Raw genomic sequence first — 26656 nt, forward strand, 5'->3', positions numbered from 1 at the left:
CCTGTCTCTCCCGCCTTGCTCCCAACGCTCACTGACTTCCCACGCCTGGCTTCACGTTGCTCAGAAATGCTCAGCTGCTCACACGTGTGCTCATGGTGTCCGTGTGCATTTGTCATTTCACACAGAGAAGACATCTAGTGTTGCTCAGCCCCCATTTGTGTGCAGTGCAGTGGATAAACCCACAGCTGGGGTGGGTGGCTGCATCCCAGGGAGCTCAGCAGTGCCCAGGGAACCCCTGCAGGGCTGCAGGGTGTCTGCAGAGCCACAGCCAAACATACAGATGTAGCTCTGCTCCTACACACCAATGTCTCTGTACACCTATACACATGTATACCTATACATCTATGCACCACTGTGCCTATATAATATACACATCTATGTAATTTAATACCTGGGGGCTGAGGATTTGCCCAGTGCTGAGTCTGCAACGGCCGACCTCACTCAACAACCCTGTTTCTTATCCCAGGCTGTGGAAACACCTGTGGTGGCCCAGTCCCCATATTGCCAGCATCTTGCTGTTCCTGTCCCATCACCTCGCTGTCCCCATCCCCTCCCTTGTGCCCGCAGGGAAGGTTGGCTGGGCACGTGCCGGGCAGCTTCACTGGAGTGTGAACGCGAGCTGCTGTTTGCATTCATTACAAAGCCATAAAAACTGGCTGGCTCAGCCCTGGGCAGGACCAGCCCCACTCGCAGCCGATCCCCAGCCCCCGGCAGCCTCCGCAGTGAGAAACCACTCCTGCTGTCCCTGGAGGTGTGCTCGGCACAGAGCTCCCGGCGTCAGCCCTCCCACTGCCTGCCCATGGCCGAGGAGAAGACGTTTCGCTACGGGTTCATCATGCTGGGCTTCTTCCTGGTGATGACAGGGATGTTCATCATGAGCGTGGAGAAGCCCCAGATCTACGCCACCTTCTGTGCTGGGGGCATCCTGCTCATCGCCGTGGGCATCACGTGGAGCATGTGCCAGTGCTACCCCAGGGTAGGGCACGAGGGATGGGGGCTTTGTCCTGGTGTTGGGGCTCGATGGGATCCAGGTGCTCTGGGGGAGGATTTTGGAAGCTCAGAGTGGGATCTGCAAGGTGTGGGAGCCTGGGAAAGCCTGAGCATGGCTGTGACCCTCCAGTCTCCTTGGCGGAGGGCACGGCAGGGCAGTAGCGTCCCTCCCGTGTTCGTGGCTCTGGCACAGAGGGCTTTTTTCCAGGCAGACTTTTTCTCAAGCAGATGGCAGCCACTGGATTCTGCGTTTCTTCCCCCCAGGTGACATTTGTCCCTGTGCAGCCTGAGGCTGAGAAGTTTCCAGACCACAAAGCCACGCTGCTGCCGGAGAAGGGCAACCTGGAGACACTCAGGTAGGTGCCGGGGGGCTCTTAGTGGGTCCCTACGTGCCTCCCACTCCTGGGACACATGTCCTGGCAGCCATGTGGTGTGTGCATCCCCCCGTATCTCCCAGCAGCATGGGGAGCTGCCTGACACCCCATACCCCACAGCCTGCAGGATCCCTACAGCAGTGCCTACGAGAAGAGCCTGCCCTCCTACGAGCAGGTCCAGACATCAGCACAGCCCCGGCCCCGCAGCTGCTCACAGGCACTGCTGCAGGCAAAGGCAGAGGTGCACCAGGAATCGGGGGGACCCCAAGAACACCCCCAGGAGGCAGCCCCACAGCTGGAGCCTGGCAGCTGGTACGTGGTACACATGGGCATGGGGTCAGATGCATGCTGGGGGGGGTTGAACCTCGGTGCCAAATTATTTACCCTGCTGATATCAGAGCTGGGCGAGCAGCCAGCCCAGGGGAGCATCCTGCTAACCCCACTGTCACTGTCACCCCAATCTGTCCCTGCAGCCCCTCCCAGCCGCCCCTGGGCTCTGCACCACTGGTGTCCCTCCTGGAGGACATGGACACGGCCTCGCTGGAGAGCTCTGTGCCCGACAGCCCCTCATCACCCCAAGGCTGCTCTGGACAGGGTGAGCACCCCGGCTCCCCACAAAAAGCCAGCAGGAAGGTGAATGATCTCTACTATGGGCTGGGAGAGGGGTCAGACATTCTGCTCGAGGACAGCGACCACCTCTTTGAGCCTGAAAAATGATGTCCCCTAGGGGACTGGTGCTGCATGGAGGGGACACCCAAAGTGCAGCCCTGGCACCATGGAAGCACTGGGATGGGCACAGGGAAGCCCAAATGCCAGCGAGAAGGACATGCTGGGAAGCAGCCGGGCTGTGCCGGGCTGTGTAGGTAAGCAGCAGTGCTCCAATCCCATGGGTTGTGTAGGGAGGAGATGTCGGCAGTTTTCCCATTTATCAAAGCCTCCCTGGAATTAAAGCTGGATTCTGAGACTCCCGCAGCTGAGATCTTCCTTGTTTGTGCCCTGGAATGTTCCATTTGTCGATGGACAATGGGGTGCTCCCCACCTCCTGCATAGGGAATGGCTCCTGGGGGTTGGTGGGGGGGTCTGGCAGAGCCCAAAGCCCTGGGCTGTGTGTTGCCAACTTTGGGCACGTGTTTTGAGTCATTTTGCTGGAGGTGACTCTGGCCCATTGGCTTCCTGCAGCCCATATACAGTGGACCAAGGATGCTGGCTGCTCTCAGCACAAAAAAACATCCCCTCCCGGGACCCTTGTGCCCCCAGCACCCATCCCAGCACTGCCCTGCCCTTCACTCACACCTCTGCAAGGTGACAAGAGCCGGGTGGCAGCTCCACAAACTCAGTGTTTGTGCCACTGGCAGGGCGGGGAGCGCCGAGCTGTTGGCTAAACAGTGCAGCAGCAGCAGGGCTGGGGAGAACTGCCCAGCGTGGGCCCACATCCTTCCTGGAGCCTGGCTGCCACAGCTCACCTTCAGCCCGTGGATCCCGTAGAGCACTTTTCCCATCTCACATGGCAGGGACATTCATAGCATCACAGAACCTTTCAGGCTGGAAAAGAGCTCTGAGATCCCCAAACCCAGCCCAGCCATGCTCACTGCCCACATCCCTCAGTGCCTCATCTCCAGGGCTCTGGAACCTCCAGGGATGGTGACCACCCTGCTCCCTGTGCCACTGCATCACTCCCTTCCTGGGTAGATACTTTTCCTGATGTTCAAAGTGAAAACCTCCACCACCCTCTATGCAGGTACTGGTGGGGGTCCATCCTGCAGCTCGCACAGCACCAGTGGTGTAGTGGTATCATGCAAGATTCCCATTCTTGCGACCCGGGTTCGATTCCCGGCTGGTGCACAGCCTGCTGCGGTTTCTTTTCATAAACCCTTACTAAAACATCACGGCTCTCGTGAGAACAGAGTCCTTCGAAGGAAAGGATTCAGTTTAAATGCAGTACTTCTTTTTTCTTCTTTTTTTCTCCTATGAATCAGATCTGTCTTCTGCAAGAGTTCCTCCTCCCCCCACCTTCCCTTATTTATTTTTCGAATTACTACATTACTATGATTATTTTTCCCATTGCCAACCCCATCTCCCCTCCTCCCGCAGAGCTCTGGGGATGTCCCCGCAGATCGCGGTCCCCACGGGGGGTTCCATTTCCGGTTTTCCCCAGAGCCGGGGAGGGGGGGGGGGACCCGGGGCAGCGCGGGAGGGAGGTGGGGACAGAAGGATGAGAGGAGCGCCAGAAAGAGGAGAGATCTCCGTATTGGCGGCGTGTGACGGCTCAGCGAGGAATGCCCGAATGGGATTAGAGGATTTCACGACACAGCGCCGAACGAAGGCAGCGAGAGGCACGGAGGAGAGGGGGCTCTCGGGGGCATTTGGGTTCGCAAGGGTAAAGGCGGTCATATTTGCTCGCGGTCCGGGCAGGGCCGGGGGGGGCTGCACGCTGCACGGCGAGGGGGGTCCGGCTGCTCGCTGCCCGCCTCGGGGCTCCCCGTTAATGGTTAACGCGTCCCGGTGGTCACGACGGCGTGATCCGCGCCTGGCAGAACCGTTCCGCCGTTCTCAGCTCCGTCGGTGCCGTCGGTGCGGCGGTGCCATGGACCCCCGGGCGCTGCTGCTGCTGCTGCTGGCGGTGGCGGAGCCGGCGCTGACCCAGCGCGCGGCCGACGATGCGGCGACCGCTTTAGGGGCCGCCCCGTCGCGGCCCGCCGCTTTCCATCGGGCCGCCAAGGTGAGCAGCGGGGCGGGGGAGGGAAAAGGGAGGATTGTGCGGCTCCCCGCTACCGGGCGAGCGCTCGTGCGTGTCTCTCTCCCTGCAGGCGGCGTGGCGGCTGCCCGGGCGCTACGTGGTGCTGCTGCGGGCGGGCAGCGGTGAGGCCGAGGTGCGCGGCACGGCGCGGGCGCTGCGGGTGCGGGCGGCACGGCGCGGGTACCCGAGTGAGCTGCTGCACGTCTTCAGCCTGCTGCCCGCCTTCCTGGTGAAGATGAGCAGCGACGTCCTGGACGTGGTACGAGCGTGGAGATAACGGTGTGAGCAGTGTCGGGTTGGAAAGGAGCACTAAGGTCATCCTGCCCAGCCGTTGTGTGTTGCGTCTTGGCATCTCCATCCCCTGGAGACTGGCCAAAGGCTTTGCCCAGCCTTTGGCTACCTTTGAGTGCAATCCAGGCTGTGGGGAGCTGAGAAGGATGTGTTGCACTTCCCCACAGGCACTGAGGCTTCCACATGTGGACTACGTAGAGGAGGATGCGTACGTCTTCGCACAGAGCATCCCCTGGAACCTGGGCAGGATCGTACCACCACTGCCCGGCACAGACACCTACAGCCCTCCCAGTGAGCACAGGGTGTTCCCATCCCTTAGTGTGGCAGCTCTGAGGCCCCTATCCCCATTTTGGGAGCACCGTGCTGATTTGTTGCCTTTTCCCTGGGCAGATAAAGGTGACAAGGTGCAGATCTACCTGCTGGACACCAGCGTGCAGAGCACCCACCGGGAGATTGCAGGCAGGGTGTTCATCACCGACTTCCAGAATGTCCCTGAGGAGGACAGCAGCCACTTCCACAGACAGGTGAGCCTATGTTTGTGTGGCAAGCCTGGTGCTTAACCCCCCTCCTTTCTGCGACGCATCAGGGCATAAAATCATCCCTGCTCCAGGCCAGCAAATGTGACAGCCACGGGACCCACATGGCCGGGGTGCTGAGTGGGCGCGATGCCGGCGTGGCCAGAGGGACACACATCCACAGCCTCCGTGTGCTGAACTGCCAGGGGAAGGGAACCATCAGCGGGACGCTCATCGGTGAGTGCCCAACTGGGAGAGGGAGCAGCCCGCCCTGCTCACCTCAGCCCTGCCCTACCATCAACCCCAGCCCTTGGCCCGTACCGCAGGCCTGGAATTTGTTGGGGCATTGCTGGAAGCTCAGCCCAGCCCGCTGCTGGTGGTGCTGCTGCCCTTCACCGGTGCCCACAGCCGTGTGCTGAACGCCGGCTGCCGGCGGATGGTGCAGATGGGGGCGGTGGTTGTTGTGGCTGCTGGGAACTACAAGGATGATGCCTGCCTGTATTCACCTGCATCTGAGCCGGAGGTACGGGCAGGGGGGTTCCCAGGCTGTGGGCACACATGGGAACATGCTGGAACACACTGAGCCATCCGCACCCCCTTTGTTATTGCCCCTCCAGGTGATCACGGTCGGGGCCACGAACCGTGAGGACCAGCCAGCCTCCATTGGCACGCTGGGCACCAACTTTGGCCGCTGTGTCGACCTGTTTGCCCCAGGGGACGACATCATTGGTGCCTCCAGTGACTGCAGCACCTGCTTCACCGCGCAGAGCGGCACATCGCAGGCGGCTGCACATGTGGCAGGTGAGCGGGTTCCAGGATCTCTTGTGGCTCAGGGTGGGATGTGTTTGCACCAAAACTGAGTGGAAGTTGTATTTCGAGTATAGCACCTTCGACCCTTTCCAACTCATAGAACCATAGAATCATTAAGGCTGGAAAAGACTTCTAAGATCCCCAAGCCAATCCCAGTATACCACGCCCACTGCCCACATCCCTCAGTACCACATCTCCATGGATCTGGAATACCTGTAGGAATGGTCACTCCTCCGCCCCCCGGGCAGCCTGTGCCACTGCATCACTGCTCTTTTGGAGAATAAATTTTTCCCAATACTCAGCCTGAAGCTCCTCTGGCACGACTTAAGGCCATTACCTCTCATCCTATCACTGTTACCCAGGAGAAGGGATCAGATCATTTGGGTGCGTGTAGACGATGGGTCGCAGTAAGTTCCTCTTGCCTGTTGCTTCCCTTGATCCTGTTGTTGCCTCTCAGTCCCATCACAGCGGGCAGCCTTAGGGACCCCAGCCCACCATCACGGTGCATCTGCGTCTCTTTGGCTTTCCCCAGTTCTCACTGCATCCCCTCGGCTCCCGCAGGCATTGCAGCCATGCTGCTCAGTGCTGAGTCCCACCTCGGTGTGGCTGAGCTGCGGCAGCGCCTCCTGAGCTTGGCCACCAAGAATGTTGTCAGCAAGGCCTGGATCCCAGAGGAGCAGCGGCTGCAGACACCCAGCAGTGTGGTGGGGCTGCCTGCCCAGCTGGGCCCAGGTGAGGGCTGGGGGATGGCAGTGCCTGAAACGTGCTGCGGGCCCTGCACTGACACCTCTCACCCCATTGCAGATAAGGAGCTGCTGTGCCGCTCGGTGTGGTCGGCACGCTCAGCGCCCACCTGGCACGCCACAGCTGTGGCTTGCTGTGCCGGCACCGAGGAGCTGCTGGGCTGCTCCAGCTTCTCACACAGCGGCTGGTGGCTGGGCGAGCACATGGAGGTGAGGCACAATGTGGCCCAAAAGCGTTGTCTGTGAGGTGCGTGCCAGTGATGCCATGCTCTCGGTCGCAGGACAAGGAAGGGCAGAAGCAGTGCGTGGCCCACAGCGCCTTTGGGGGCTGGGGGGTCTACGCCATCGCCAGGTGCTGCACGTGGCCCCACACCCAGTGCCGGCTCAGCGCCAGCTCCCAGGGCGATGACACGGCTGGCTGCTCCTTGCAGGACCACGTGCCGACTGGTAACACTTTGTAACACAGCTACGGGCCCTTAGGGCCCGGAGCTCGGTGGAGGCATCCTTGAGTGCTGCTCCCACATCCCGTCTCTGTGCAGGCTGCAGCTTCCAGTCCCCTGTGGCTGTGCTGGGTGACGGCGGCAGGCCCGTGCCGGGGCTGGGCAGCAGGCTTGGTGGCTGTAGGACAAGGCTGGAGGGCACAGCGCGTGCATCCTGCTGCCCTGCTGCCACGCTGCAGTGCCGCGTGAAGGAGCTCACACTGCAGGGCTCTGCAGACAAGGTACGGAGCGATGCTGTGTGGCTGCACCTCGTCCAGGTGACGGTGCCCATCCGTCCTTCTCCTTGCAGGTGACGGTGTCCTGCGATGCTGGCTGGACGCTGACAGGCTGCAGCGCTCGCTCGCGGGGCCCCGGCACCTTGGGGTCCTACGCTGTGGATGACACCTGTGTTGCAGCCAGCACTGCTGGCAGCCACGCGCCAGGGGCTGTCGCCGTTTGTTGCCGGAGCCAGCAGTAGGGATGGGCTGATGGCAGTGTCGCAGCAGGCCTGGCTGATGGCAGGGCAGGGCAGCGCCACGGAGCCCACCACAGCCTGCCTGAGCCCCAGCCCTCACCCCCAGCACAGGCAGCTTGCTGCCCTGCCGCCATTTCCCAACCCCTTTCCTGTTCGTACAGTGACTGTAGCGGCCGTTCGTGACACCACACAGCTCCTACCTCTGTACCAACAAAGCTCCTCCTGTCCTTAATTTCAGCTAACAGTTGAGTCATTTCCAGGGGGTTTGAAAATTGCCGACTCAGGTACCTGGAAGATTTCTTTACTTTCCAGCCACTGCAAAGCTCCTAATTTTAATTCTGCTTGTTTGATTAGATTTTAGCTTGCAATGCTACAGAATCAGCTGCTGCTCCATTAGTGTGGTTTTTGTTGCTGGAGTTCCACACTGCTCTGTTCCGCAGCTCCAAACAGACCCAGCTGCGCTTCCTTATCAAAAAAAAAGAACCGTCTTCTGTGGCACTTCAGTTTGTATGTCTGTACTTTCAATATTTATTTGGAATTTTATAAATAAACCTTTTTATAAATGTCTTCTAAAAATAAAATTCCTAGAGCAGCACTTAACAGATGGGACCCACGCTCTGGTTTCTGTCCATGGCCAGGGGGAAAGGCTCCAGGGAGGAGCTGGGACGCGGTCTCTGAGCTCTGCTCTGTTTGGGACACAGCCGTTTGTTTGTCAAACAGCATCGGAATGCAAGAGCTTCAAGTTGTGGAAACATCCCCCAGCTTCAGGAAACGTCCTTGGTGCTGTTGCCATCGACTCCAGGAGGCAGGCGGCAAGGTCCGAGCCCAGCAGGTGAGCGCAGGGCTCAGGAAGCAGCAGCTCACTGTTACTGGAATAGAATTTGCTTGGTGCTGTGTTGAGGACAGCTTTAAAAATGAAGCTTGACAACACGGGTACAGGTGGATCTGTCAAGCTTTAGGTGCATTTTCCCCCACTGGAATGCCTGGTACAGACACGAGACTGCTCCAGCTTTAACTGCACCAGGACCCCAGGTAGGAAGCACTGCTTGGAGAGGTTAGAACCATTTCTAACTCTTTAGGTAAAGATGGCAAAAGCCCAACCCCAACCTATGTAATTACATAACACATGTAGATAATCACAACCCATAGCTTTATCAGCTTCAATCTTCACACAGAGGGAAAAAAAGAGGGCTGTTAGCTGAGAGCTTACAGAAAGCCCTGGCACAGCTGGCAATTTCCAGCAGACTGAAGGCACTCAGGGGCCATAAGCACTTCTCCACTGCTGCAGGCAGAAGTCATGGGGATGCTCACACAGCAGAGTCCCGCACAGCTCTCACGGCTCAGTTCACACACATGAGATCAGTGAAGGGCAATGATACGGGAACGAGATCAGCCCTTGCTCAGTATCTGTGTGCAGGTAAGCAGAAAAACTAATCTTGTTTGTTCTGGGGATCACACTGAAGAAAAAAAAAGCCAAAAAACCCAGCAAGGTAAACCTGAGGGATCCTGTTACCTAAGGGCACCTGAGGCAGTTTTATCAGCCAGAGAAGCAGCAGTGTACTTGATACCCCGTCCTCCTCCAGGGCAGGCACTGCCAGGAGAGGCTGCAGGCTGGGTGATGCTCGAAACACAAAGTCCTTGTGCTGACATGCCCTGAGGCCTCTACCTTTGCTTGCAAAGGAAAGCAGAAAGGTGATGGGGATAGCAGCACAGCTCTCTGCACTGGGCACCAACACATCTGCTCATCTTTCTGTGAGGCACACAGAAGCCAGTCTAATCCACGACGGCAAGCAGAGCTAGGGTAAATCATTCAGATAAGGTCAGGAAAAGGAACTGCAGACAGATACAGTCTGACAGGCACCACAACATGCCCAGTGTGAGGCTGTGCAGTTGCTTTGCTTTGCTCCTGGCAGGTCCAGTAAGCAGGGTAACCTCTCAGAGCTCATTATCCAGAGGACCAGATGAAGAACTTTCAAGAGGATCCACAAGACACTGTGTTGCACAGTCTAAAGACTACACTAGTTTTCTGTGAAAGGAATAACTTTATTCCATTGACCAGGAATCCCAAGACTGTTTATCAAGACTGCCTATTTTTCCAGTGCCACATGTTCATGTATTAATTGGACAGTATCTCCCCAAATGCTCACAGGCAGGCTGAGGCTGCTCCTCACCGAACATCATGTAAGCTGTATAAAAACATTTTCATCCAAAAAGATCGGCAGTAAAAAGTACAACATAGAAATGCATCACAATTTACACAAAAACTAGTTTTGTTGAACTCTATTTTTCCAAAAAAATAATCTTCAGCAGGTTCAAATGACAGCAGCTGGAAACCAAAATAACTGACCGAGTATCACCTCATTGCAAATTAAAACCATCGACTTTGTACAAGCGTGAGCAGAACCATGAAAAAGTTTGTATTGGTTTCAAGTATACAGTGGTGATGAGCCATCCTGATGCAGTTCTCCCATCAGTGCTTCTCTGGGCATGCAGTAATCGAGGACGTTGTTTCCATAGGAAATAACAGGAACCTGAAGTGACAAGTGGTGCCAACCCACAGCAACGTTACCAGCTTCCTCCATCACCATCACCGCTGTGTACTGACTATCTGTGAAGACTTAGGGCCCATTACAAAGGATTGGGGGTGGGGGAAGGAAGAAAGGGCATCTGTAAGAAACGATTTATTCAAAATTAATTTAAAACGTCACACATTTAAAATGTCCCAGCACATTATCAGAAACATTTATAAAATGCTAACTTTGCCACGTGTCCATGAAGACATTGTTTGGAAAAAAGAAACATCAAGCAACAAAAGGTGAGCTATTCACTACAATGCCACCCTTGCATCTTTGCACACGCCATTTACGACACGTTTCTCTTAACCCGCAATAAGTTATAAAGCTGTACAGCTGAAATCATATCAGATGTTTGCTTCCAACAGTGAAATGACTGGTTAATTTCAATATTAGTGCACAACAGTGAAAAGCTGTCTGCTGCTTCTTGGTTCAGCAACAGTCCGTAGAAAGAAAAAAAGGCACTTCTTGGCTGGTTGTGCCTTTAACTTGGCAAATTTGTCTATTCTGGAGGTGCCCAGGCACTCCTTGAGATGCCCTCCCATTTCTGTGCATGTTTGTTTACATAATTTCTAAAGTAAGGCAGAATCCATAAATAAAGGCAAAAAGCAGTGCAGAAAATGTGACAAACGCAAATGTACAAAGTAAGAAGTTAGTTGGCACAAAAGAAGCTAGCATCCAGAACCAGAAGTCACTGAACTAAGCTTGATATGGAAAACAAAACCATGCTCCCATCATCCCAACTGCCTTCCAGTTGTTTACGAGCAAATCAAAAGAGCTGTGATATTTTAAATGTTGCCTGGTCAAGTGAAAATATAAACAAAGCCAAATCACTCTTTCCCTGTGTTAAAATTGCTTAATAAAATCTGCACGACAGTGTCCCCAAACTCAATCAAGGAATTATTCATCATGTACAACCAATACTAACTTTCTCAGTAATTTGAAAGCACAAGCAAGTGATTGCAGGTCACAGGATCGAGACTACGTTCGATTCAATATGTCTCCAAAAGTAAAAAAATTCATGACTAAAACTGCAACAGAAATCCATTTTAAAGTGCTTCTTTTCTTTTAAACTACTTTTTTTTTTTTTTTTTTAATTATTATTTCTTTAAATCCACCAACATCCTTTCATAAACACTTGCATACCTTGAGAACCTTTTTCTCTTGCGGCCCTTCCTGACTGCCTGTGGTTTTTGGAAGGGTACCCAAAAGACAAGCCACGCGAGAAGCTCCATGACCAAACCTTTCTGTAAGGAGCTGCTCTCCTTGCAGAGCAATCTTACTGATCCTTCCATTGAAGAGCTTTACAAATGAGCAGGGAGACATATTAAATACAGAAGTCCTTATGTAAACTGATTCTTTAACTAATATTTTACAATGAAATGTAAGTCATCACACATCTTTATACAGAAATTTGAATATTCCTATTCAATATTATCAGAAAGATTAAAAATTTGCCCTCCATACATAAGGGCAGTCTGGTTTTTCTCTGTATAAAAACCAAAAGAATTTTTTTTTGCAGCATCACAGAAAAGCAACAGTTTTACATTCACTCATTTAATGTTCACATAAAAATTCAACCACTAGCGTTTGTGTATTTGATAAAATCTTCTTGACAAAAATGTTGTTGGTGTCTGGACTGTCATAAGCTACTGCAGGTGAAGATGCAGTTTTCTAGAGCATTTGTCAATCTGAAGCCTTCGTGGCTAAGAAATGCTTTTAGCTTTCAGGGAAACAACCTTCTTCAGCATTGCCATAGATCCTTCTCTTCCAGACTCTTGTAATAGCATAAGCAATAGGACTCTAGGTTTCAACAGGTACCAGGCATTAAATGTTAGAGTTGATCTGTTCTTGGGTTCACGGGTATCCTTTTACGGGTCAACATCATCAAGGTCACTTTTAGTCTCACCAATCATCATAGGAGACTCTGAGCCCTTTCAACACACACAAGGGGTGGGGAGAGAAAGATATGGCACATTACTTATTTTTCATCAGGCACACAATTATCGTGATTACATTCAGTGATGGTTCTGACCCAAACTCCACACACAAGTTGAGCAATGCAACTGACAATGAACATGCCCTCATTTAATTGTTAATTACCTGCTGTAGATGTCTGTCTCCGTTCTCATTGGCTGGACTGCTTTCTGACCCATTACTGCTTCCAGACTGATCTTTTTCATTCAGCAGTGCTGTGGCATAGGCAAGTGTGTCCTGTAAGGAAGAGACAAGATAATTGTATGGATTAATTTCTACAGAAACAGCCACAAGATACAGGTTTGCCAGGTAGGAATGGCATGAAGTACAGTGGAATATGGTAAAGCTGCTAAAACTATAGCTGCTAACTGAAAAGTGAGAGGGGAAATAAACCAAGCTTCATGCCATCTCCCAGGACTGACACACACATACCTGTGCTGAAATAGTGCGCTGGAAGGTTTTTGCAGTTGATGTCTCATTGGAAACGTTGCTCTGAGGTGCCCAGTAATGTTCAGACATCTGCATTAAAAGGTGCATTAAAAAAAGCATAAAAAAAAACCCAGGAAAGCTACAGAATTGCAGTATGAGCTCTACATGTGTAAGATCTTATACACTTGTGATGACAGGTAGACTAACAAGTCTGGAATAAGCTTCCTGAATCCATCAACAAGCTGGAGAGCTGAGATACAGCCTTCTGATGCAGCCAAGAACAGTTTCAGAGATTACTGCCCCTCAACTGAAGCCTAGTCATCAGCTCCTTCTGTCTGCCAACAACATGACTGCAGGTTATGCAGCTCAAGAGCAGTAGATCCAGACATTCAACAAACACTTTCAGAAGCCAGTAGATGGTAAAAATAGGCACAGAACTATCCAGAGCTGTCCGTTCAAGAGAAGAGTGGCAACAAGTGCCAGCTGCACTGCAAACATCCTACTGACCAGATTATGTAGAAACAAAAAGCCGGACAGGTCAAAAGCTGTGTTCTGTGCAAAGCTTAGAAGATTCTGCAAGAAATCCACTCCTCCAATGAAAAGAAACCTAACAGGAATATAGTGGCACTGAAAGCTTCCCACATGACAAAGAACAATAATCATTATGACCATTTCCACTCAGTTACATTTATTGCACAAACAGCTAAGCCTAAAACATATGGTGGCTTACCAAAGTTCTTGAATGTACCAGGTTTAACTTCATCCAAGCTCTCATGGTAAAAAAAAAATAAAGTAGTTTGTATTTTTGTCTTAAATCAACTTAAGATTCAAATAGAGAACGGAGGTTTTATAACTCTTGCTGTAAATAAAGTGATGTTTCTCCATACAGTTACAGCCAAACTACCTTTTTCTGTAGCCACTGCACAGCCCAACTCCAGTGGTGGGAATTCTCCTTGAAATAATCTTTTGCAGTAGGGCACCTTGGAAATCGAAATGAGTTTCATTATTAATGAACAAGGCACTCTTGCCAAGGGAAAAAAATAATAATCCACATATATTTCTTTATGTTGCTGCCCTCTGTATGCTGACTTCAGCTGAATAATTCTATCATTAACCAAGTTAGCAAGAACCATAAAGTTTACACAAAGTAGTACCTCTGTACAGATACACTTATTTCAGAACTATGCTTTATCAAAACATCTGCCAACTTCCAAGCAAACAGAATTTAGTAATCACAATATTTCATATGTCTGGGGCAGTTTTCTTATCTTTATCTTGGTCTTAATGCTAGGCAGCTACTACTATAAGCACCACTTATATTACAGTAACAGAAGCTAAAGCTGATCAGAAGTAGAAAGAGCAGCAGCCTGAACAGTCACAGTGGGGTCTAATGCAAGAATAAATTAAACAATGCAACCCACACTACTCACTTCTGAGCCAAAGTAACAAGGAACTTGACACACTGGTAACAGCGACTGCTGTCCACATGGTTGCTGTGGTGCATCAAGGCTGTGGGAAGAAACACTTGGATTAAAAACCACAAATCAGACTGCTGTGTACCAACCAGGTCGAAAATGCAACAAGCTTGAAGCTTGAATTTTAGCTTACGTGGGAAAAGGTTTTGCTACAGATGTGAGCATGAGCACTTGTGCTCAACACACTGCTGCATCACTGGCAGTTTTGAGTATTTACAGAACTATTGGATTAAAAGCAGATCCAAGTCAGAAGGCAGTAATTCTTTCAAACATAGTACCTGAACTTTAAACAGCCCTCTCCTAACACAGTTTTTTTTCCCTATATTCCATTTTATGTTAGATAATTGCTACATTTACAGATTTGAAAGAAATAAAGTTTGAAGCCACAGTAAAAAAGGAGGAAACCACCAGCTTCCTCCTGGATTATAATTGCAAAACTAGGATAATGTCTGAAGCTTCGTTACACAAACAAGATAGTAAAATCCTGGTAAGGACCACAGACAACTATTATTTGCTACTTTCTTTTCTTGGAGTAAAAGCAGCCAATGTGACTGACAGGTCATGGACCACATGCAGAGAAACTGAAAGTTGTTTAGTGCTGTTGCTAGGGAACTCCAAGGTAAACCCACAACACTAATTGCCAAAACTCACAGCAGTTCTCAGAAAGTGTGCTATTCAACAATAAACACAATAAGCCTACAACATAAAGATTAAATTGAATAATTGCATCTCTCCTCTGCAGAAATAAAGTGCCATGTACTGTTTAAACTACAGAACTGGATTGGTCCAAGTGGGACCAACATATCTGGAACTAAAATAACCTCTATTCCCTTACATTACTTCCTGTTATCTTCTCTTCTGTTAGTCATACATGGAAATCAGTAACCAGGAGAGCAGTGAAGCATAAGAGAGAATTTTTTTTTTTTTTAATTTCTTTCTCACTAACAGAATCTGAAACAAAAAAATCAGGTGAAAGCCATAATCTGAAACAGCTTCTCAACCAAACAGTTCTGAAAGAGATACCCAAGCAGCACTTGCTGGTTAGATATGCTCTTTGAGCACTGTGTGGCTCATCTGCATCTCTGTTACACAAAAAGCCATTTCTCCTGATTCATACGAAGCAAGCTCTCATCATTCTGGGTCTTTAGTTGCTTTAGTAACTTCACTTCAGTGGTGGTTGTTAAATCAGATAATGCCAAGCTGTTTTCCATCAGAAATAAAACAGAAGGATTAAGAAACCAGAGGATTATAAGAATTATCAGTACAAGGGTTAGCAGAAGATAGGAGCATTCACACACTGGCTTACTTGCCTATTAATCCATTTTCAGTTTCAAAGGCAAATTTGATGCGCTCTACCTGTAAGGGGTCTTCGATGACCTGGCAAAAAAGGAAAAGGTCAACAGAAGTCATGCTTGAGGCCTGCATCTGCACTACAAAATGGTTTTAACCACCTCAACGTGAAAAACAAATGAGACTTATGAAGTTACTGTGCTGATGATCTGGTGTTAATGGAATTGTGAAAAGTTATAAACTCCTGAACGGAAGGATCAAAGATTAGTTGAGATTATTTGTGCATCTCTGCCTTCCTTATTATGCACTGACAGAAAATCCATCCTGTACTTAATGTGCAGGTCTTTGCCATTCACCTACCAGAATCTCATGGAGTAACTGGAATATGTTTTTCAATTCATGAGGTGGAGCAGTTTCCAGTTGAGTCTGCATTAAGAAATATAAAATTATTCACACGGTAAAATAGGTTGATGGTGCAGAGAACTGACAGAGTGCTTCACAGCCTTTTGAAAATTAGTTATTTTAAACTGCAGAAGTTAAAAAACAAGAAAACCCTCCCAAAATCCAGCAAACTGTACCGACTGCTCTGCTGCAGATCCCAGTGCCATTCTAACATAAGACAGCATAACCAAAGCTCAGAACAAACACTTATGTAAATACAACATCTTAACACCCATACCTTGATGAAGTGTAGCACAGTAAAGGAAAAGTGCTCATTACAAAAGCAGCAGTACACCACCATCTCAATGAGAACCGACAGAGATCCAGTTAGCTCTCGTAATGCATACATCACCTAAAGGAAAGATGCAAATAATTCTGTATGTAGCCATACAATTATTTTCAAGAGATGGATCAAGTTTATGATAAAATATTAGTCTTCTTCAGGAAGGGTGTATTTTTTTTCTCCCTTTTCTCACAGCACTTCACTCAGCTCCTGCTGCCCAGCTCCGGGGGCCTGGGTCAAGCATGGCCCATTCAGTGAGAACAACTCAAGTTAGCACTATCAGACCAGATACACGCTCAAGTAAGGTAGAATTTAGAACAGATAGATACCTCTATTAGGTAAGGTTTTCCCTCGGACAAGAACAACAAGGCTTCCACTTCTTCATGGAGTGTCAAAAGTGGACCTGAAGTAGTGATGCTTAGAGGTGGACGTTGCTTAAAGAGACCAGGAGCTATAATAGCAAACAGAAAAACAATCCACTAATAAATGACATTGTTCTACACACCTTGAAGTCACTGCTGACATTTGCTACCTTGTCATTTCTCAAGTCATTCACCTTGACTAGCTTTTATGGTGCCAGCCCAAATAACAAACTTTATGCTAATGTATCATTTACATTATTGACAATACAGGGAAATGAAGAACTGCAAGAAAGCAAAAGCAGAATGTTCATATCACTTTGGTATTTAATTTCACTCCCACTACTGCACATTCATCATGCTCAAAGCATTTATCATTCTTCTGTTACAAGTTTCGACTGCCTCCAACTCCAGAAACTATAAACCTCAGACAAAAATCAAGTTTTCTTTTCACAAAGAACAACTTTAAATTCCTTCTTTAGGGCACTGGAAGTCCAAACTCATTCTTTTATTATGTTTACTTGGAAAACTCTGCCTCCTGTAAAAAATATCCAACACAGTGTTTCATTGATTATTCTGCAGTAGCTCAGTCTAGAGACTCCCATTATGAGAGATATAAGAGACATAACAGATGTGAGTCTCTCACAGCCAACAACACAAGCTGAATTGTTCACATGAGGTAAGGCCTTACTGATGCTGAAATTACTCCCAATCAAAATAACTGAAATGCAATGTTACCAAAAGCCAAAAAGGCAATTCTTACCAACATTTCTTTGTGAAGAGACATCAGAGTGCAGAACAAGTAATGCGACAGTATTGTGAAGGTATCCAAACTCACGAGCTTGTGCTGAACTCCACCTGCGGTTCTGTTTCAGACAAAGGGGAGATTCAAATGAGGTCTGATTGACTAATTAATCAAATTCTGTTAAGTCAAAACAGAACAATATCCTTAACAGCCCGCCACCACGTTCTAAGACTTCAAATTTGGTTCACAGTTTATTAACACCAGAATGCCTCAACTTCTGCCAACACCGCTACTTCTTCATGGCAGCACAGAGGAATGCTAAGACTCGCATGAAACGTGCAGAATAATTTAAGGAGTGACCTACTTTAAATCAACCAACCAACAAGGTTTTTGCCCATAATGTAAGAATCTTAAACACAGGAACGGGTACATAAGCTTTACCTGATTACTCTGACGGTTGGGACCAAGGAGAAAGTTGATCATGTGCCTCAAAGCAGAATGTCTGAGAAGAAGACTGCTAGCCCTTATACCCTGCTGTTTAGACAATAATAACGCATTACAGACCTATCTAGGTAAAGAATTCGTGCTCTAAGGGACAGAAGTAAAACTTTGCTAAACATCTTTAAAAAGTTGTGAACTTGACAAAGCTATGCTTTAAAAGACACCTCACTGCATACAGCACACTAGAGAAACGAGGCCAGGATCAGTACAGGCAAAATAACTATAAAAGAAGCAAACAAAAGAATTAAGGGATAGACAGAACCCACAATAAGGTGAACAGCACAGTACTGTGCTGTCAATGTTTCAATGTTTCTACTTTTTACAGGACAAAATCCCCTCCCCCAACTCCTTAGTATTTTTTTTATTTTTTTTTTAAACAGTCAAAAAGTCCCCAGTGAACAAAACCTCAACACTCAGACTTTGGAAATGACATCCTCACTAGGTATAACTTGCTTGAATGTTTTTGTATGATTTTATCCCTAATCAGTGTTCAAAGTCACTCAGCACACACAAAAGAAAAAGAACCACCCTAAAACAAGGAACAAATACATTTCTGGAAGAGCTTCACTGTGCTGCTTAAACCTTCCATGAAGATTGTTTTACTGTTTTACTACTGTCCTTTAAAATTGAAGTAATGTGAAAAGATGATACATGGTTGCTTACCTTCTGCACAAAATTGTTGAATAGTAAGAAGTACTGAGCACAGTTTTTACAGTTTTCAGGAACATCTTTATCCAGCAAAGCAAGTAGCACCTCCAATAACTGATGTAGACTTTTTAACTGCAAAAACAATTATTAACCTGCATTTAAATGCTTCTCTCCTGCTTAAAATACAGGCATTTCTACATTTTCAAGTTTGATTAACAGAACAGTATGTATGGTCAGCTACACTTGCTGTGATTAACATAAATAGCTAATGTAGGACTACAAACTGACCATTTCCAACTCTGAATTAATGTGCATATATTAAACAGGAGTGCAGTGAAAGCATCAGTAACTTGCTTTCACATGGGTAACTTGCTTATAGAAGTGAAACTCAGCAGTTCCACAGGTTTGCAATATTTTTTAAAGCAATTCAAATTAGTCACAATGTAACTGATGTTCAAATGTTCCAGTCATTACAGTAATACACTGAGCACACTAAGGGTCTTGGTATAATGCCTACTGCATCTTTGTTAACATGAACAGCTTACAGTAAGTAATCAGAAGCTCTTAAGCTATATTTTAAATGCCCATCTTCCTACTACTCTATAAGTTTAGAAAACTTCACAGCAATCTTTCCTCAAAGCTTTAAACAAGGAATTTTCTTCACACACAACAGTTGTGCCTTCCAGCCATAACACTGCTTTAAAACAAAATATTAGAATTGGATGCAAGAAAATCACTTCAGACTAAACATGATTTGGGCACCTGAAAGTCCCTACCATCTCCACTGACAGCTTATAGAAATATGACAGATGACAAAGTATTTCTGACAGAGTTCTTTAATACAAATGACTTGGTTCAGATATCCCATAAGAAACAGGTGAGCCTCAGGCATTTTCACGTAATTTCTGCTGAGTTTTCTTACGATATTAAAATGAGCCAAATATAACAAACCTGCACTTCCCAAACTTACTTGCCCAGATTTTTTAGTAAGAAGTTAAACCACTGAACAACAACCATAGTTCCAGTCTCTCCCTGGAACGTGACAGCTCAGTTACTGCTGTATTGCTGTGGGCTTCTGACTCTGAGCGAGGAAGGATCCCAGTTAAAAACTAAGCTGGTTTCTGGGCTCTCTCTGTTACAGAGAAAGAGAATAAATCTTACATTCTTTCAATATTTGGAAACCGCATTTTCGTGAGATGCCACACATTCATGTTGAAATGAGATAGAACTGTTTAATACTTCAAACTTCTAAGAATTACAGCAGCACATTACTTCCCAGGAAGGAGCAGACAAGCATTAACCTATTCAAGAAAGAGCTACAAGCCTGCTGAAGATGAGAACCTTCCACTTTGTCATATGCAAATCACACTGCATTGCCTGCAAGCGAAACAAGAGATACTGGGTAGAGACAATCAGCAGGACCATGGCTGACGAGGTGTCACCAACCTTCTCTTGGTAAAGCAAGGCACTGTCGAGGGTTTTTTCAAGAATAGTAGCTACAGCAACTCGCACCTCTCTTACACTGCATTCCAGGAGGAAAGTCCTGGAAGATAAAAGGAAAAGCTGCAAGAAGAACTGGAATCAAAGTGTACATATATCTACTATGATTAAGTGTGGTACTTATCATTTTAATAAGGGTAACAGTTCAAAAACACCTCTTATATTACACTTCTGTGGATAAGCTTTAACTTGTTTTCCTGCACTCCTGCTTCTCACTACAAAAGCCTATAACAATGCTTTATTCATTCAAAGAACAAAAATCTAAAACTAAAAGCTACCACAGGATCCTGTCCTCCAACACAACTTGTAAGATAACCTCCTCTTTAGGTTGGCAAATCCCTCTGTTATCAGTTCTCCAAGAATTGCCTTAAGCTTATCTTGAGTTGGTGAGTGAAATACAATGCAATTCATTTGTGATCACTGTCAGGTAAGCATTTAACTTACCTTACCCTAAACATTTTCACCACATTCTCTTTCCCTCCACTTGCAGGAGTGACTTGACAAACACATTCCAAGGCATCCCTCTGAATTAAATTAGTTTACATCCTTCATCTACACTGCACTATTGTCATATTTTCAGAATTACTGAAAAATCTGAACAGTATTTCTGAATTTCTAACATTTTTTTAGCAGACAATTTAGAGCACCTGTTTAAAGAACATGCACAGTCAACTTCTTGGCAATCTATCAGTACAGGTATGCCAGATCACATTATTTCAAAGCCCAATCCACAGGCAAGACACAAAACACTGAAGACAGAAATAGGCACTTACTTTACAAGCTCCCGGCCCTCTGGTCCAACAAAATATTCAACTAACCACTGACAAGCATCAATACTTTTGGAGAGCAGTGCATCTATGGTTGCAATCCACTCTTCTGTATCAGCCCTTTAAAACCAAACCAGGGGAAACAGTCAGTAATGAAAAACAGCTGCAAAACCCAAACAGTGTGCCATTTCACTTCTTCCTTTTCTGCTGGGTCAGAAGTGGCTTTCCCACAGTCAGACCTTACCTGAGTTTCTTCTTGGTTCTGAGATAAGTTTGGAAAAGGAACTGGACTGCCAACTGTAAGCTCACCTTTGCCATACACGGATAGAAAGGATGTTTTACCTTCGTCTGAAAGAAACACAACATTTACTCCAGAGCAGACCTATACCTGCAGCACACAATCTGTCTCCTAAATAAGTCATAATGCTCTATTCAAGTTATTTACTTCTTCTAGAAAACAAGACAAACCACACTTGTCTGTGCTGAAATCTGTTTCCAGTAACGACTATGCTAGTTCAACATATATGCTAAAACAGGAACAAACTTGCTGGAAGGCCCACTATGTCTGTGGATGTAATAAATACTGGTTTGTTTATTAATCCATAACTACACTCGGAAAAACTAATTAAACTATATTCAAATGAAGGTCTATCAACTTCAAGATGGCTAATGCCAATTTTTGTACCTTCCATACACAGGGGAATTTCTGCCCCTGCAGAGCTCTGTTTGCATCAGTTAATTTATTATTTTTTTTTAATTATTATGGCACAATGACATTTTCCCCCTCTGCTGCAGCAGAAGGCTGGAGTCAGCTTTGAGATGGATGCTATCAGTGTGACAAATTACTGGAGCCCAAGAATAGCTCAGTTTGAAAAGCAAAATCATACCAAACAATTATCTTCTAAACTTCCTGTTCTGGGGCTTCTCTAACTATTGCTAGTCAGTATTTCCAGAGTACTCAAATATTAAAAGTCTCATTACTTACAGCATTTAGTGAAGCCAGTGACAGAACAAAACTGAAGTAGTCACTACTGTATACATCTCTGTTCTTCATAAATTTCAGGTTTTCATCTCTCACCATCTGCAGATTTTTTTTTTTTTTTAAAAGAAGGCAAAAAATTAAAACTGCTAAAAAAGCATTGAAGTGACATTTGATCTCACACATAAACATGTATGGAGTTGAAAAACCAGAGTCAGACCTATTCTGTTCATACTCTGAATGACTACTTCAGTGGAGGGGAAAAATATATGGGAAACTTAGAAGACTGATGTAAACCCAAGAACTGATGAGTCAGTTTCGGGAGAAGTAATAATAAAACATACAATAATGCATCATTGAACAGCCTGTTACCTTTACATTTGAACCCAGTCACTTTCTGGCTTTGTGTTCAGTAATGGAATTGCCTCGAGGTCACCTTCAAAGTTTCTCTTATTGTGAGCTTAAGCTTTGTATGAACAGCATCCAAGTGGAACTTTGAGTGCCCTACCTGGTATATCCGTACAGGCATCTTCTCAACAAAAAGTCCCTTTTTTTCACCTTTTCGGACCAGTTTAGTTAAGATGGACAGGCGATCGCTGTTGGGTCTGTGGGGTCGTGGTGATGACTGGGGTGAAATTTCTGGTGAAGATGGAGCAGATCTAAAACATAAGAATATCAAAGGCAATAATGTAACTGTGACAAATCTGCAGTTCAAGTCTTAAAATACCAATAGAGCCAGTATCACCGTAAGGCAAATTCAGATGACAGTCTAAACTATTTCTGAAGCTGTCAGTCAGCTTGAATTTCTTATTCCAACAGTGACAGGAGTATGGAAGAGTAAGTTACAAAAGCAATAAAAGGCCATTCATTAAGCAGCTTAAAGAAAAGCAGGGGGATAAGCATACTTTTGTGTGAAACAGGAATTATTCATGCCTTCATTCTGGAGATGAATCTGTATACCAAAACAGGAGAAGCCTTTATGGATACAAGAGAAACTTACAGTGAGAGGTCCTCAGCTTCCTGACGCACGACACTCACTCGACTTTTCTTTGGTAAGACTGGAGAGTTCTGATCAGACACTCTCTGATAAAACAGCATGTAGGCATTCCAGTATCGCCGCCGCACATCAGGGTAAGGGTTAGCTGATGAGAGAAGAGGCATTTGATGGACCTTTGGAGATTTAGAACTCTTTTCATTCCTAGAGTAGAGTAAAACCGAGTGTGCAAGCACTGAAGACTGCAGAACAGTTACTTCTTGGATCAAAAAAATCAGTCCATGTTAGAGAAGAAAAACAGCTCCAAAGTGAAGAACATACGTATATTAAGGTGATAATCATCAAATTACTCAGCATGTGAATAATAGTATCAATGTATTTGGAATTAATTCCTTAGAGCACTGAAAAATTTAACTGTGATCCCAAACCACATTTTATACATATTCTGATTAGCCTGAGATAAGATCTAGTTTGTATTTTCTTCAAACCATTCTAACAGTGTGCCATTTTACTTCTGAATCTCCTGTTATTAAGTCCACAAAGAGTTGAACAGTGAGCACAGTTTAGCTAATATTAGGTCATGTACAAATGCTTATGTCCTTCAGTAAAACAGAATGCTTTGGCTAGAAAATGTTTGGGAAGGACCATTTCCTATTAGACCAAATCAAGCAAAGAAGATATAACAGACTCAGCTCCAACACTACTGAGAACTGGTATAAGATATAAAGCTACTGTAAATTAATCTTCAATTCTACTTACATTGATCATAGACTTTAGGTCTGTACTCTCCACCAAAACATTCATACTCCAAGGTTTCATCAGTTAACTCAAATTCTTCAACAACAGTGTCATTAAATTTATACCACTTTCCCTTTCCACATCCCCTGTTGTCAGAACAGAAACCATGTTATTTGACTGTTCAGCCAAAAACAGCAACAAAAACAATCACCAAGGAATATCAGAGAAAGGAAGGCCCTTAACACTCGTTTGTTTTGACAGGAAATAGAAAATCCATCTCAATGACAAAACTTGATTAAAAAAAATCATGCTTGATTAAAAACTTAATTAGCGAAGCCTATAATTTGCAACTGCGTGTCCCAAAAAGCACTCAGAATGCAACACAAGATACATAACAATTCATGAGACTCTGATAATGTTGACAGCAGTACTGGGTGTTAAGAAAGAAATGGTGCTTCCAAAGCAGCTCTGAATGGCTCATTATACCTTCCTATAACATGCAGTCTTTAGACTCACTACGTGAGCCTTCTTGGTTGTTACCTCCTGTCCTTTATAAAGGAGTAGTAATGCCCTGCATGAGCCTGGCCACTGTGAACAATCACACCAACAAGCTCATAGTTCTCTGTAGGTGCAACTTTCTTCCTTGGGGACCCTCCGCCTCCTTGATCCATGTTTCTACCATTGTCCCCCACTTCTGAGGACGAGTCCTGGCGAGCCATCCCTGACACAGTGTAAGGCTCCATGTTCAGCATCCAGGGGAACTGTTTGAAGAGAGATTTTAGATTAAACAGAGATTATGTCATGCACTCACTGTGTGTAATTTTGTAAGTTGTATTAATACTTCCCACACCGTAAATGCTACAAGAAAGCACGGTGCTTCGACTTTTCGTTCTCCTGACGCAGAATTTTAATAAAATATCTTTACAGAGGCTTTTGCTCAGGCTTTCTGAAAGGAGTCTGAGAATGCTGCAGACAAAGACAGATCAAAGGAAAAATACTTTTCTTTAACATGATCGTATTGTACCACATGTTCAAAAGCCCAGTATCAAGATGTGAGGGAAAGAAGGGAGAACGAATAGGAAGCGTGAATGCTTTCATTTTTCATTGAATGGAGAGAAAGGAGAGGAGTGGGAATAGGAAGCATACTGGAAAGTATTCTTACCCTTATTTGTTCATCATATTTAATAGAACGTCCGCTCTCCCAGTCAAAGCCAAATCTCATCAGGTGTATCACCAGCAGGTTTGGTAAGACCTTAATGCACGTGCGCTTCACTGTAGTTCTCTTAGAAAGGAGAAGAAAGTATTGTCTTCATCTGTGTACCTCAAAAACATGCTCTAGTTTTTCTACAGATGTTTGATTCTAGCCACCTGATGCACCCTACTGAAGGTAGGATAACTCTAATGCTGACAGACAGGGTGCTATTACCATTACAGAGTTTGTGCAGTAGACTGGTATGTTTCAAAACATTCGACTGTTCTGCCATCCTTCTAAATGTCCATTTCACAACACAAGTTACAGGAAATGCAGAACACCACCTGCATTTGTTTAGGGATTTAGCTTTTTGATTACGAAAAAAGTAAGCAAAATTTAAGTATGGTTTCATGTGAGCATGTAACGCTTACGAAAACAAACCACGGCTGAATATTCTTTCACAGACATTAAGAACAATACCTTTTCTTTGCATTTTTCACAGTAGTATGCATTACTTCCTTCCAGAACTTCTCCCCTAACAAATTGATCCAATGATATTTCCAAACTTTGACACGAAGTCACACCTAAGTTGAGAGCCATGAAGGCTTCCTCTCGCTCATATCTAAATCCAAGAGGAAAAATGGTAAATACATCGACAGAACAGAACCTATCCAACTTGCATTAACAAGACACATGCTTATGAATTAACATTAAGTTTGCCCCATAACTATCAACATCTATGATACTTACAATCAATGGCATATTATCCCACCTTTTAGTGCTGCTTTGACCTGCATATTTTAAGTTATGGCAGCTGATATCTAACACACTAAATGTAACATTACCTGTGAGGACAGTCCTTGCAGATCTTCTGATCAGAAAAGATACCTTGAAAAGTATTCTTAAATATTTGGTCTCTTCCTATTTTCTGTCAGAGATGTAAAATTAGACATCAGTTGTATATACTGGCAGAGTGAAAGACCAAGCATACAACACGAATTTTAAACTCCTGAATGTTACTTAGATTGTAAAATAATTGAAGTGGTTCTTTGCCTTCCCTTCCAAGAAAAAGAAAAAAAAAGAAAAAAAAAGAAGAGAACAGAGGAAAGGTATCAAAAAGATGCACGTATATGAGGAAAAAAAATCCCTGAAGATTTTACCTTGAGGTACTCATCCATCTGATCTATAAGACTGGTAAAGAACTCGTAAGCATCCTGTTGCTCTCGAACATAAAGTTCCTTATTCCACATCTTGAAGATCTACACAAAGTATAAACATATTTAAAGAGATAATTGTTCCACATAAATATCACTAAAATCTTTTTTTTTTTTTTAAATAAATGTTATATTTACACATTCTGAATTTTTGAGGTAAAACTTAATCCCTAGAATTTCTGCAATGAGAAAACAGTGAATAAATGACTTCATGCTAAGTAGGACAGCAAAAAGAAATAATACCTTCCAAAAGTTCTCAGGTACATAATACTGTAGTTTGCTCTCCATCAGGTGACCAAAAAGAGACTGAACTTGATAGAACACATTGTCATCTGGATTGTCGGTATCATCATCAATGGAAAGCAGAGCCTAGGAAAAAACAAATGCAATCATTTTGATAAGAACTAATTTAATAAGGTTAAGTGTTCACAACAAACATTATTTGTTTGTCTGACAACTTACAGAAATGATTTATTGGAGCCTGTATATATTTTTAGTATGTATTTATATAGAGAGAGCACTATTCATATATACACACATTTCTGTTCTTATTTTTCAGAACAATTCTTGATTAATTGATCAATGGTGCTAAAATGAACTTGCATCTCAGACAATGGTAATTCAGAGAATCACAGGATGGCCTGGGTTGAAAAGGATCACAATGATCATCTCGTTTCAACCCTCCTGCTATGTGCAGGGTAATCAACCAGCAGACCAGGCTGCCCAGAGCCACATCCAGCCTGGCCTTGGATGCCTCCAGGGATGGGGCATCCACAACCTCCCTGGGCAACCTGCTCCAGTGCCTCACCACCCTCTGTGTGAAAAACCTCCTCCTCATATCTAACCTAAACCTCCCCTGCCTCAGTTTAAAACCAGTCCCCCTTGTCCTATCACTGTCCACCCACGTAAACAGTCGTCCCCCTCCTGCTAATACTCTCCCTTCAAGTACTGGAAGGCCGCAACGAGGTCTCCCTGGAACCTTCTTTTCTCCAAGCTAAACAAGCCCAGTTCCCCCAGTTTTTCTTCATAGGAGAGCTGCTCCAGCCCTCCATCATCTTCGTGGCCCTCCTCTGGACCCATTCCAAGAGCTCTACATCTTTCTTGTGCTGAGAGCCCCAGGCCTGGACACAGTACTCC

General features: G+C 45.7%; 3 protein-coding genes and 1 non-coding gene across 5 annotated transcripts in view; 3 read left to right on the forward strand and 1 right to left on the reverse strand.

The window, feature by feature from the left end:
* The first annotated feature begins 750 nt into the window (after positions 1-750).
* Positions 751-2298, forward strand: BSND (barttin CLCNK type accessory subunit beta). The gene is made up of 4 exons (XM_042819970.1): positions 751-976; positions 1255-1346; positions 1485-1676; positions 1838-2298. Exons 1-4 carry the CDS (start codon positions 800-802, stop codon positions 2079-2081), a joined length of 705 nt encoding a protein of 234 aa, XP_042675904.1. The 5' UTR covers positions 751-799; the 3' UTR covers positions 2082-2298.
* An 837-nt stretch (positions 2299-3135) lies between these two features.
* Positions 3136-3206, forward strand: TRNAG-CCC. The gene has a single exon. It is a non-coding gene; the product is annotated as a tRNA-Gly (tRNA).
* Positions 3207-3948: 742 nt separating this feature from the next.
* On the forward strand, positions 3949-7417 carry PCSK9 (proprotein convertase subtilisin/kexin type 9). The gene is made up of 12 exons (XM_042819791.1): positions 3949-4083; positions 4172-4360; positions 4560-4683; positions 4783-4916; positions 5003-5144; positions 5234-5430; positions 5525-5708; positions 6279-6449; positions 6522-6670; positions 6742-6907; positions 7000-7181; positions 7250-7417. The coding sequence occupies exons 1-12, from the start codon at positions 3949-3951 to the stop codon at positions 7415-7417; spliced, it is 1941 nt and encodes a 646-aa protein (XP_042675725.1).
* A 2019-nt stretch (positions 7418-9436) lies between these two features.
* USP24 (ubiquitin specific peptidase 24) overlaps positions 9437-26656 on the reverse strand; it is a 61163-nt gene continuing 43943 nt past the window's right edge. For both annotated transcript variants that reach the window (XM_042819286.1, XM_042819284.1), the window contains 25 exons: positions 25763-25888; positions 25466-25564; positions 25151-25233; positions 24786-24927; positions 24276-24395; positions 23654-23874; positions 23135-23259; positions 22382-22523; positions 21890-22040; positions 21388-21483; positions 20647-20750; positions 20409-20522; positions 19582-19678; positions 18151-18267; positions 17428-17520; positions 17005-17107; positions 16212-16333; positions 15838-15951; positions 15519-15584; positions 15179-15245; positions 13824-13902; positions 13298-13373; positions 12397-12483; positions 12091-12201; positions 9437-11921 (listed from right to left, as the gene is read on the reverse strand). In XM_042819286.1, coding sequence (XP_042675220.1) covers positions 11859-11921; positions 12091-12201; positions 12397-12483; positions 13298-13373; positions 13824-13902; positions 15179-15245; positions 15519-15584; positions 15838-15951; positions 16212-16333; positions 17005-17107; positions 17428-17520; positions 18151-18267; positions 19582-19678; positions 20409-20522; positions 20647-20750; positions 21388-21483; positions 21890-22040; positions 22382-22523; positions 23135-23259; positions 23654-23874; positions 24276-24395; positions 24786-24927; positions 25151-25233; positions 25466-25564; positions 25763-25888 — 2718 coding nt within the window. In that variant the 3' untranslated portion in view covers positions 9437-11858. The remainder of the gene's footprint in view (positions 11922-12090; positions 12202-12396; positions 12484-13297; positions 13374-13823; positions 13903-15178; positions 15246-15518; positions 15585-15837; positions 15952-16211; positions 16334-17004; positions 17108-17427; positions 17521-18150; positions 18268-19581; positions 19679-20408; positions 20523-20646; positions 20751-21387; positions 21484-21889; positions 22041-22381; positions 22524-23134; positions 23260-23653; positions 23875-24275; positions 24396-24785; positions 24928-25150; positions 25234-25465; positions 25565-25762; positions 25889-26656) is intronic.

Source organism: Centrocercus urophasianus, unplaced genomic scaffold (genome assembly GCF_019232065.1).
Source record: "Centrocercus urophasianus isolate 14NV4802_14NV808 unplaced genomic scaffold, USGS_Curo_1.0 seq_18, whole genome shotgun sequence".
Classification (NCBI taxonomy): domain Eukaryota; kingdom Metazoa; phylum Chordata; class Aves; order Galliformes; family Phasianidae; genus Centrocercus; species Centrocercus urophasianus.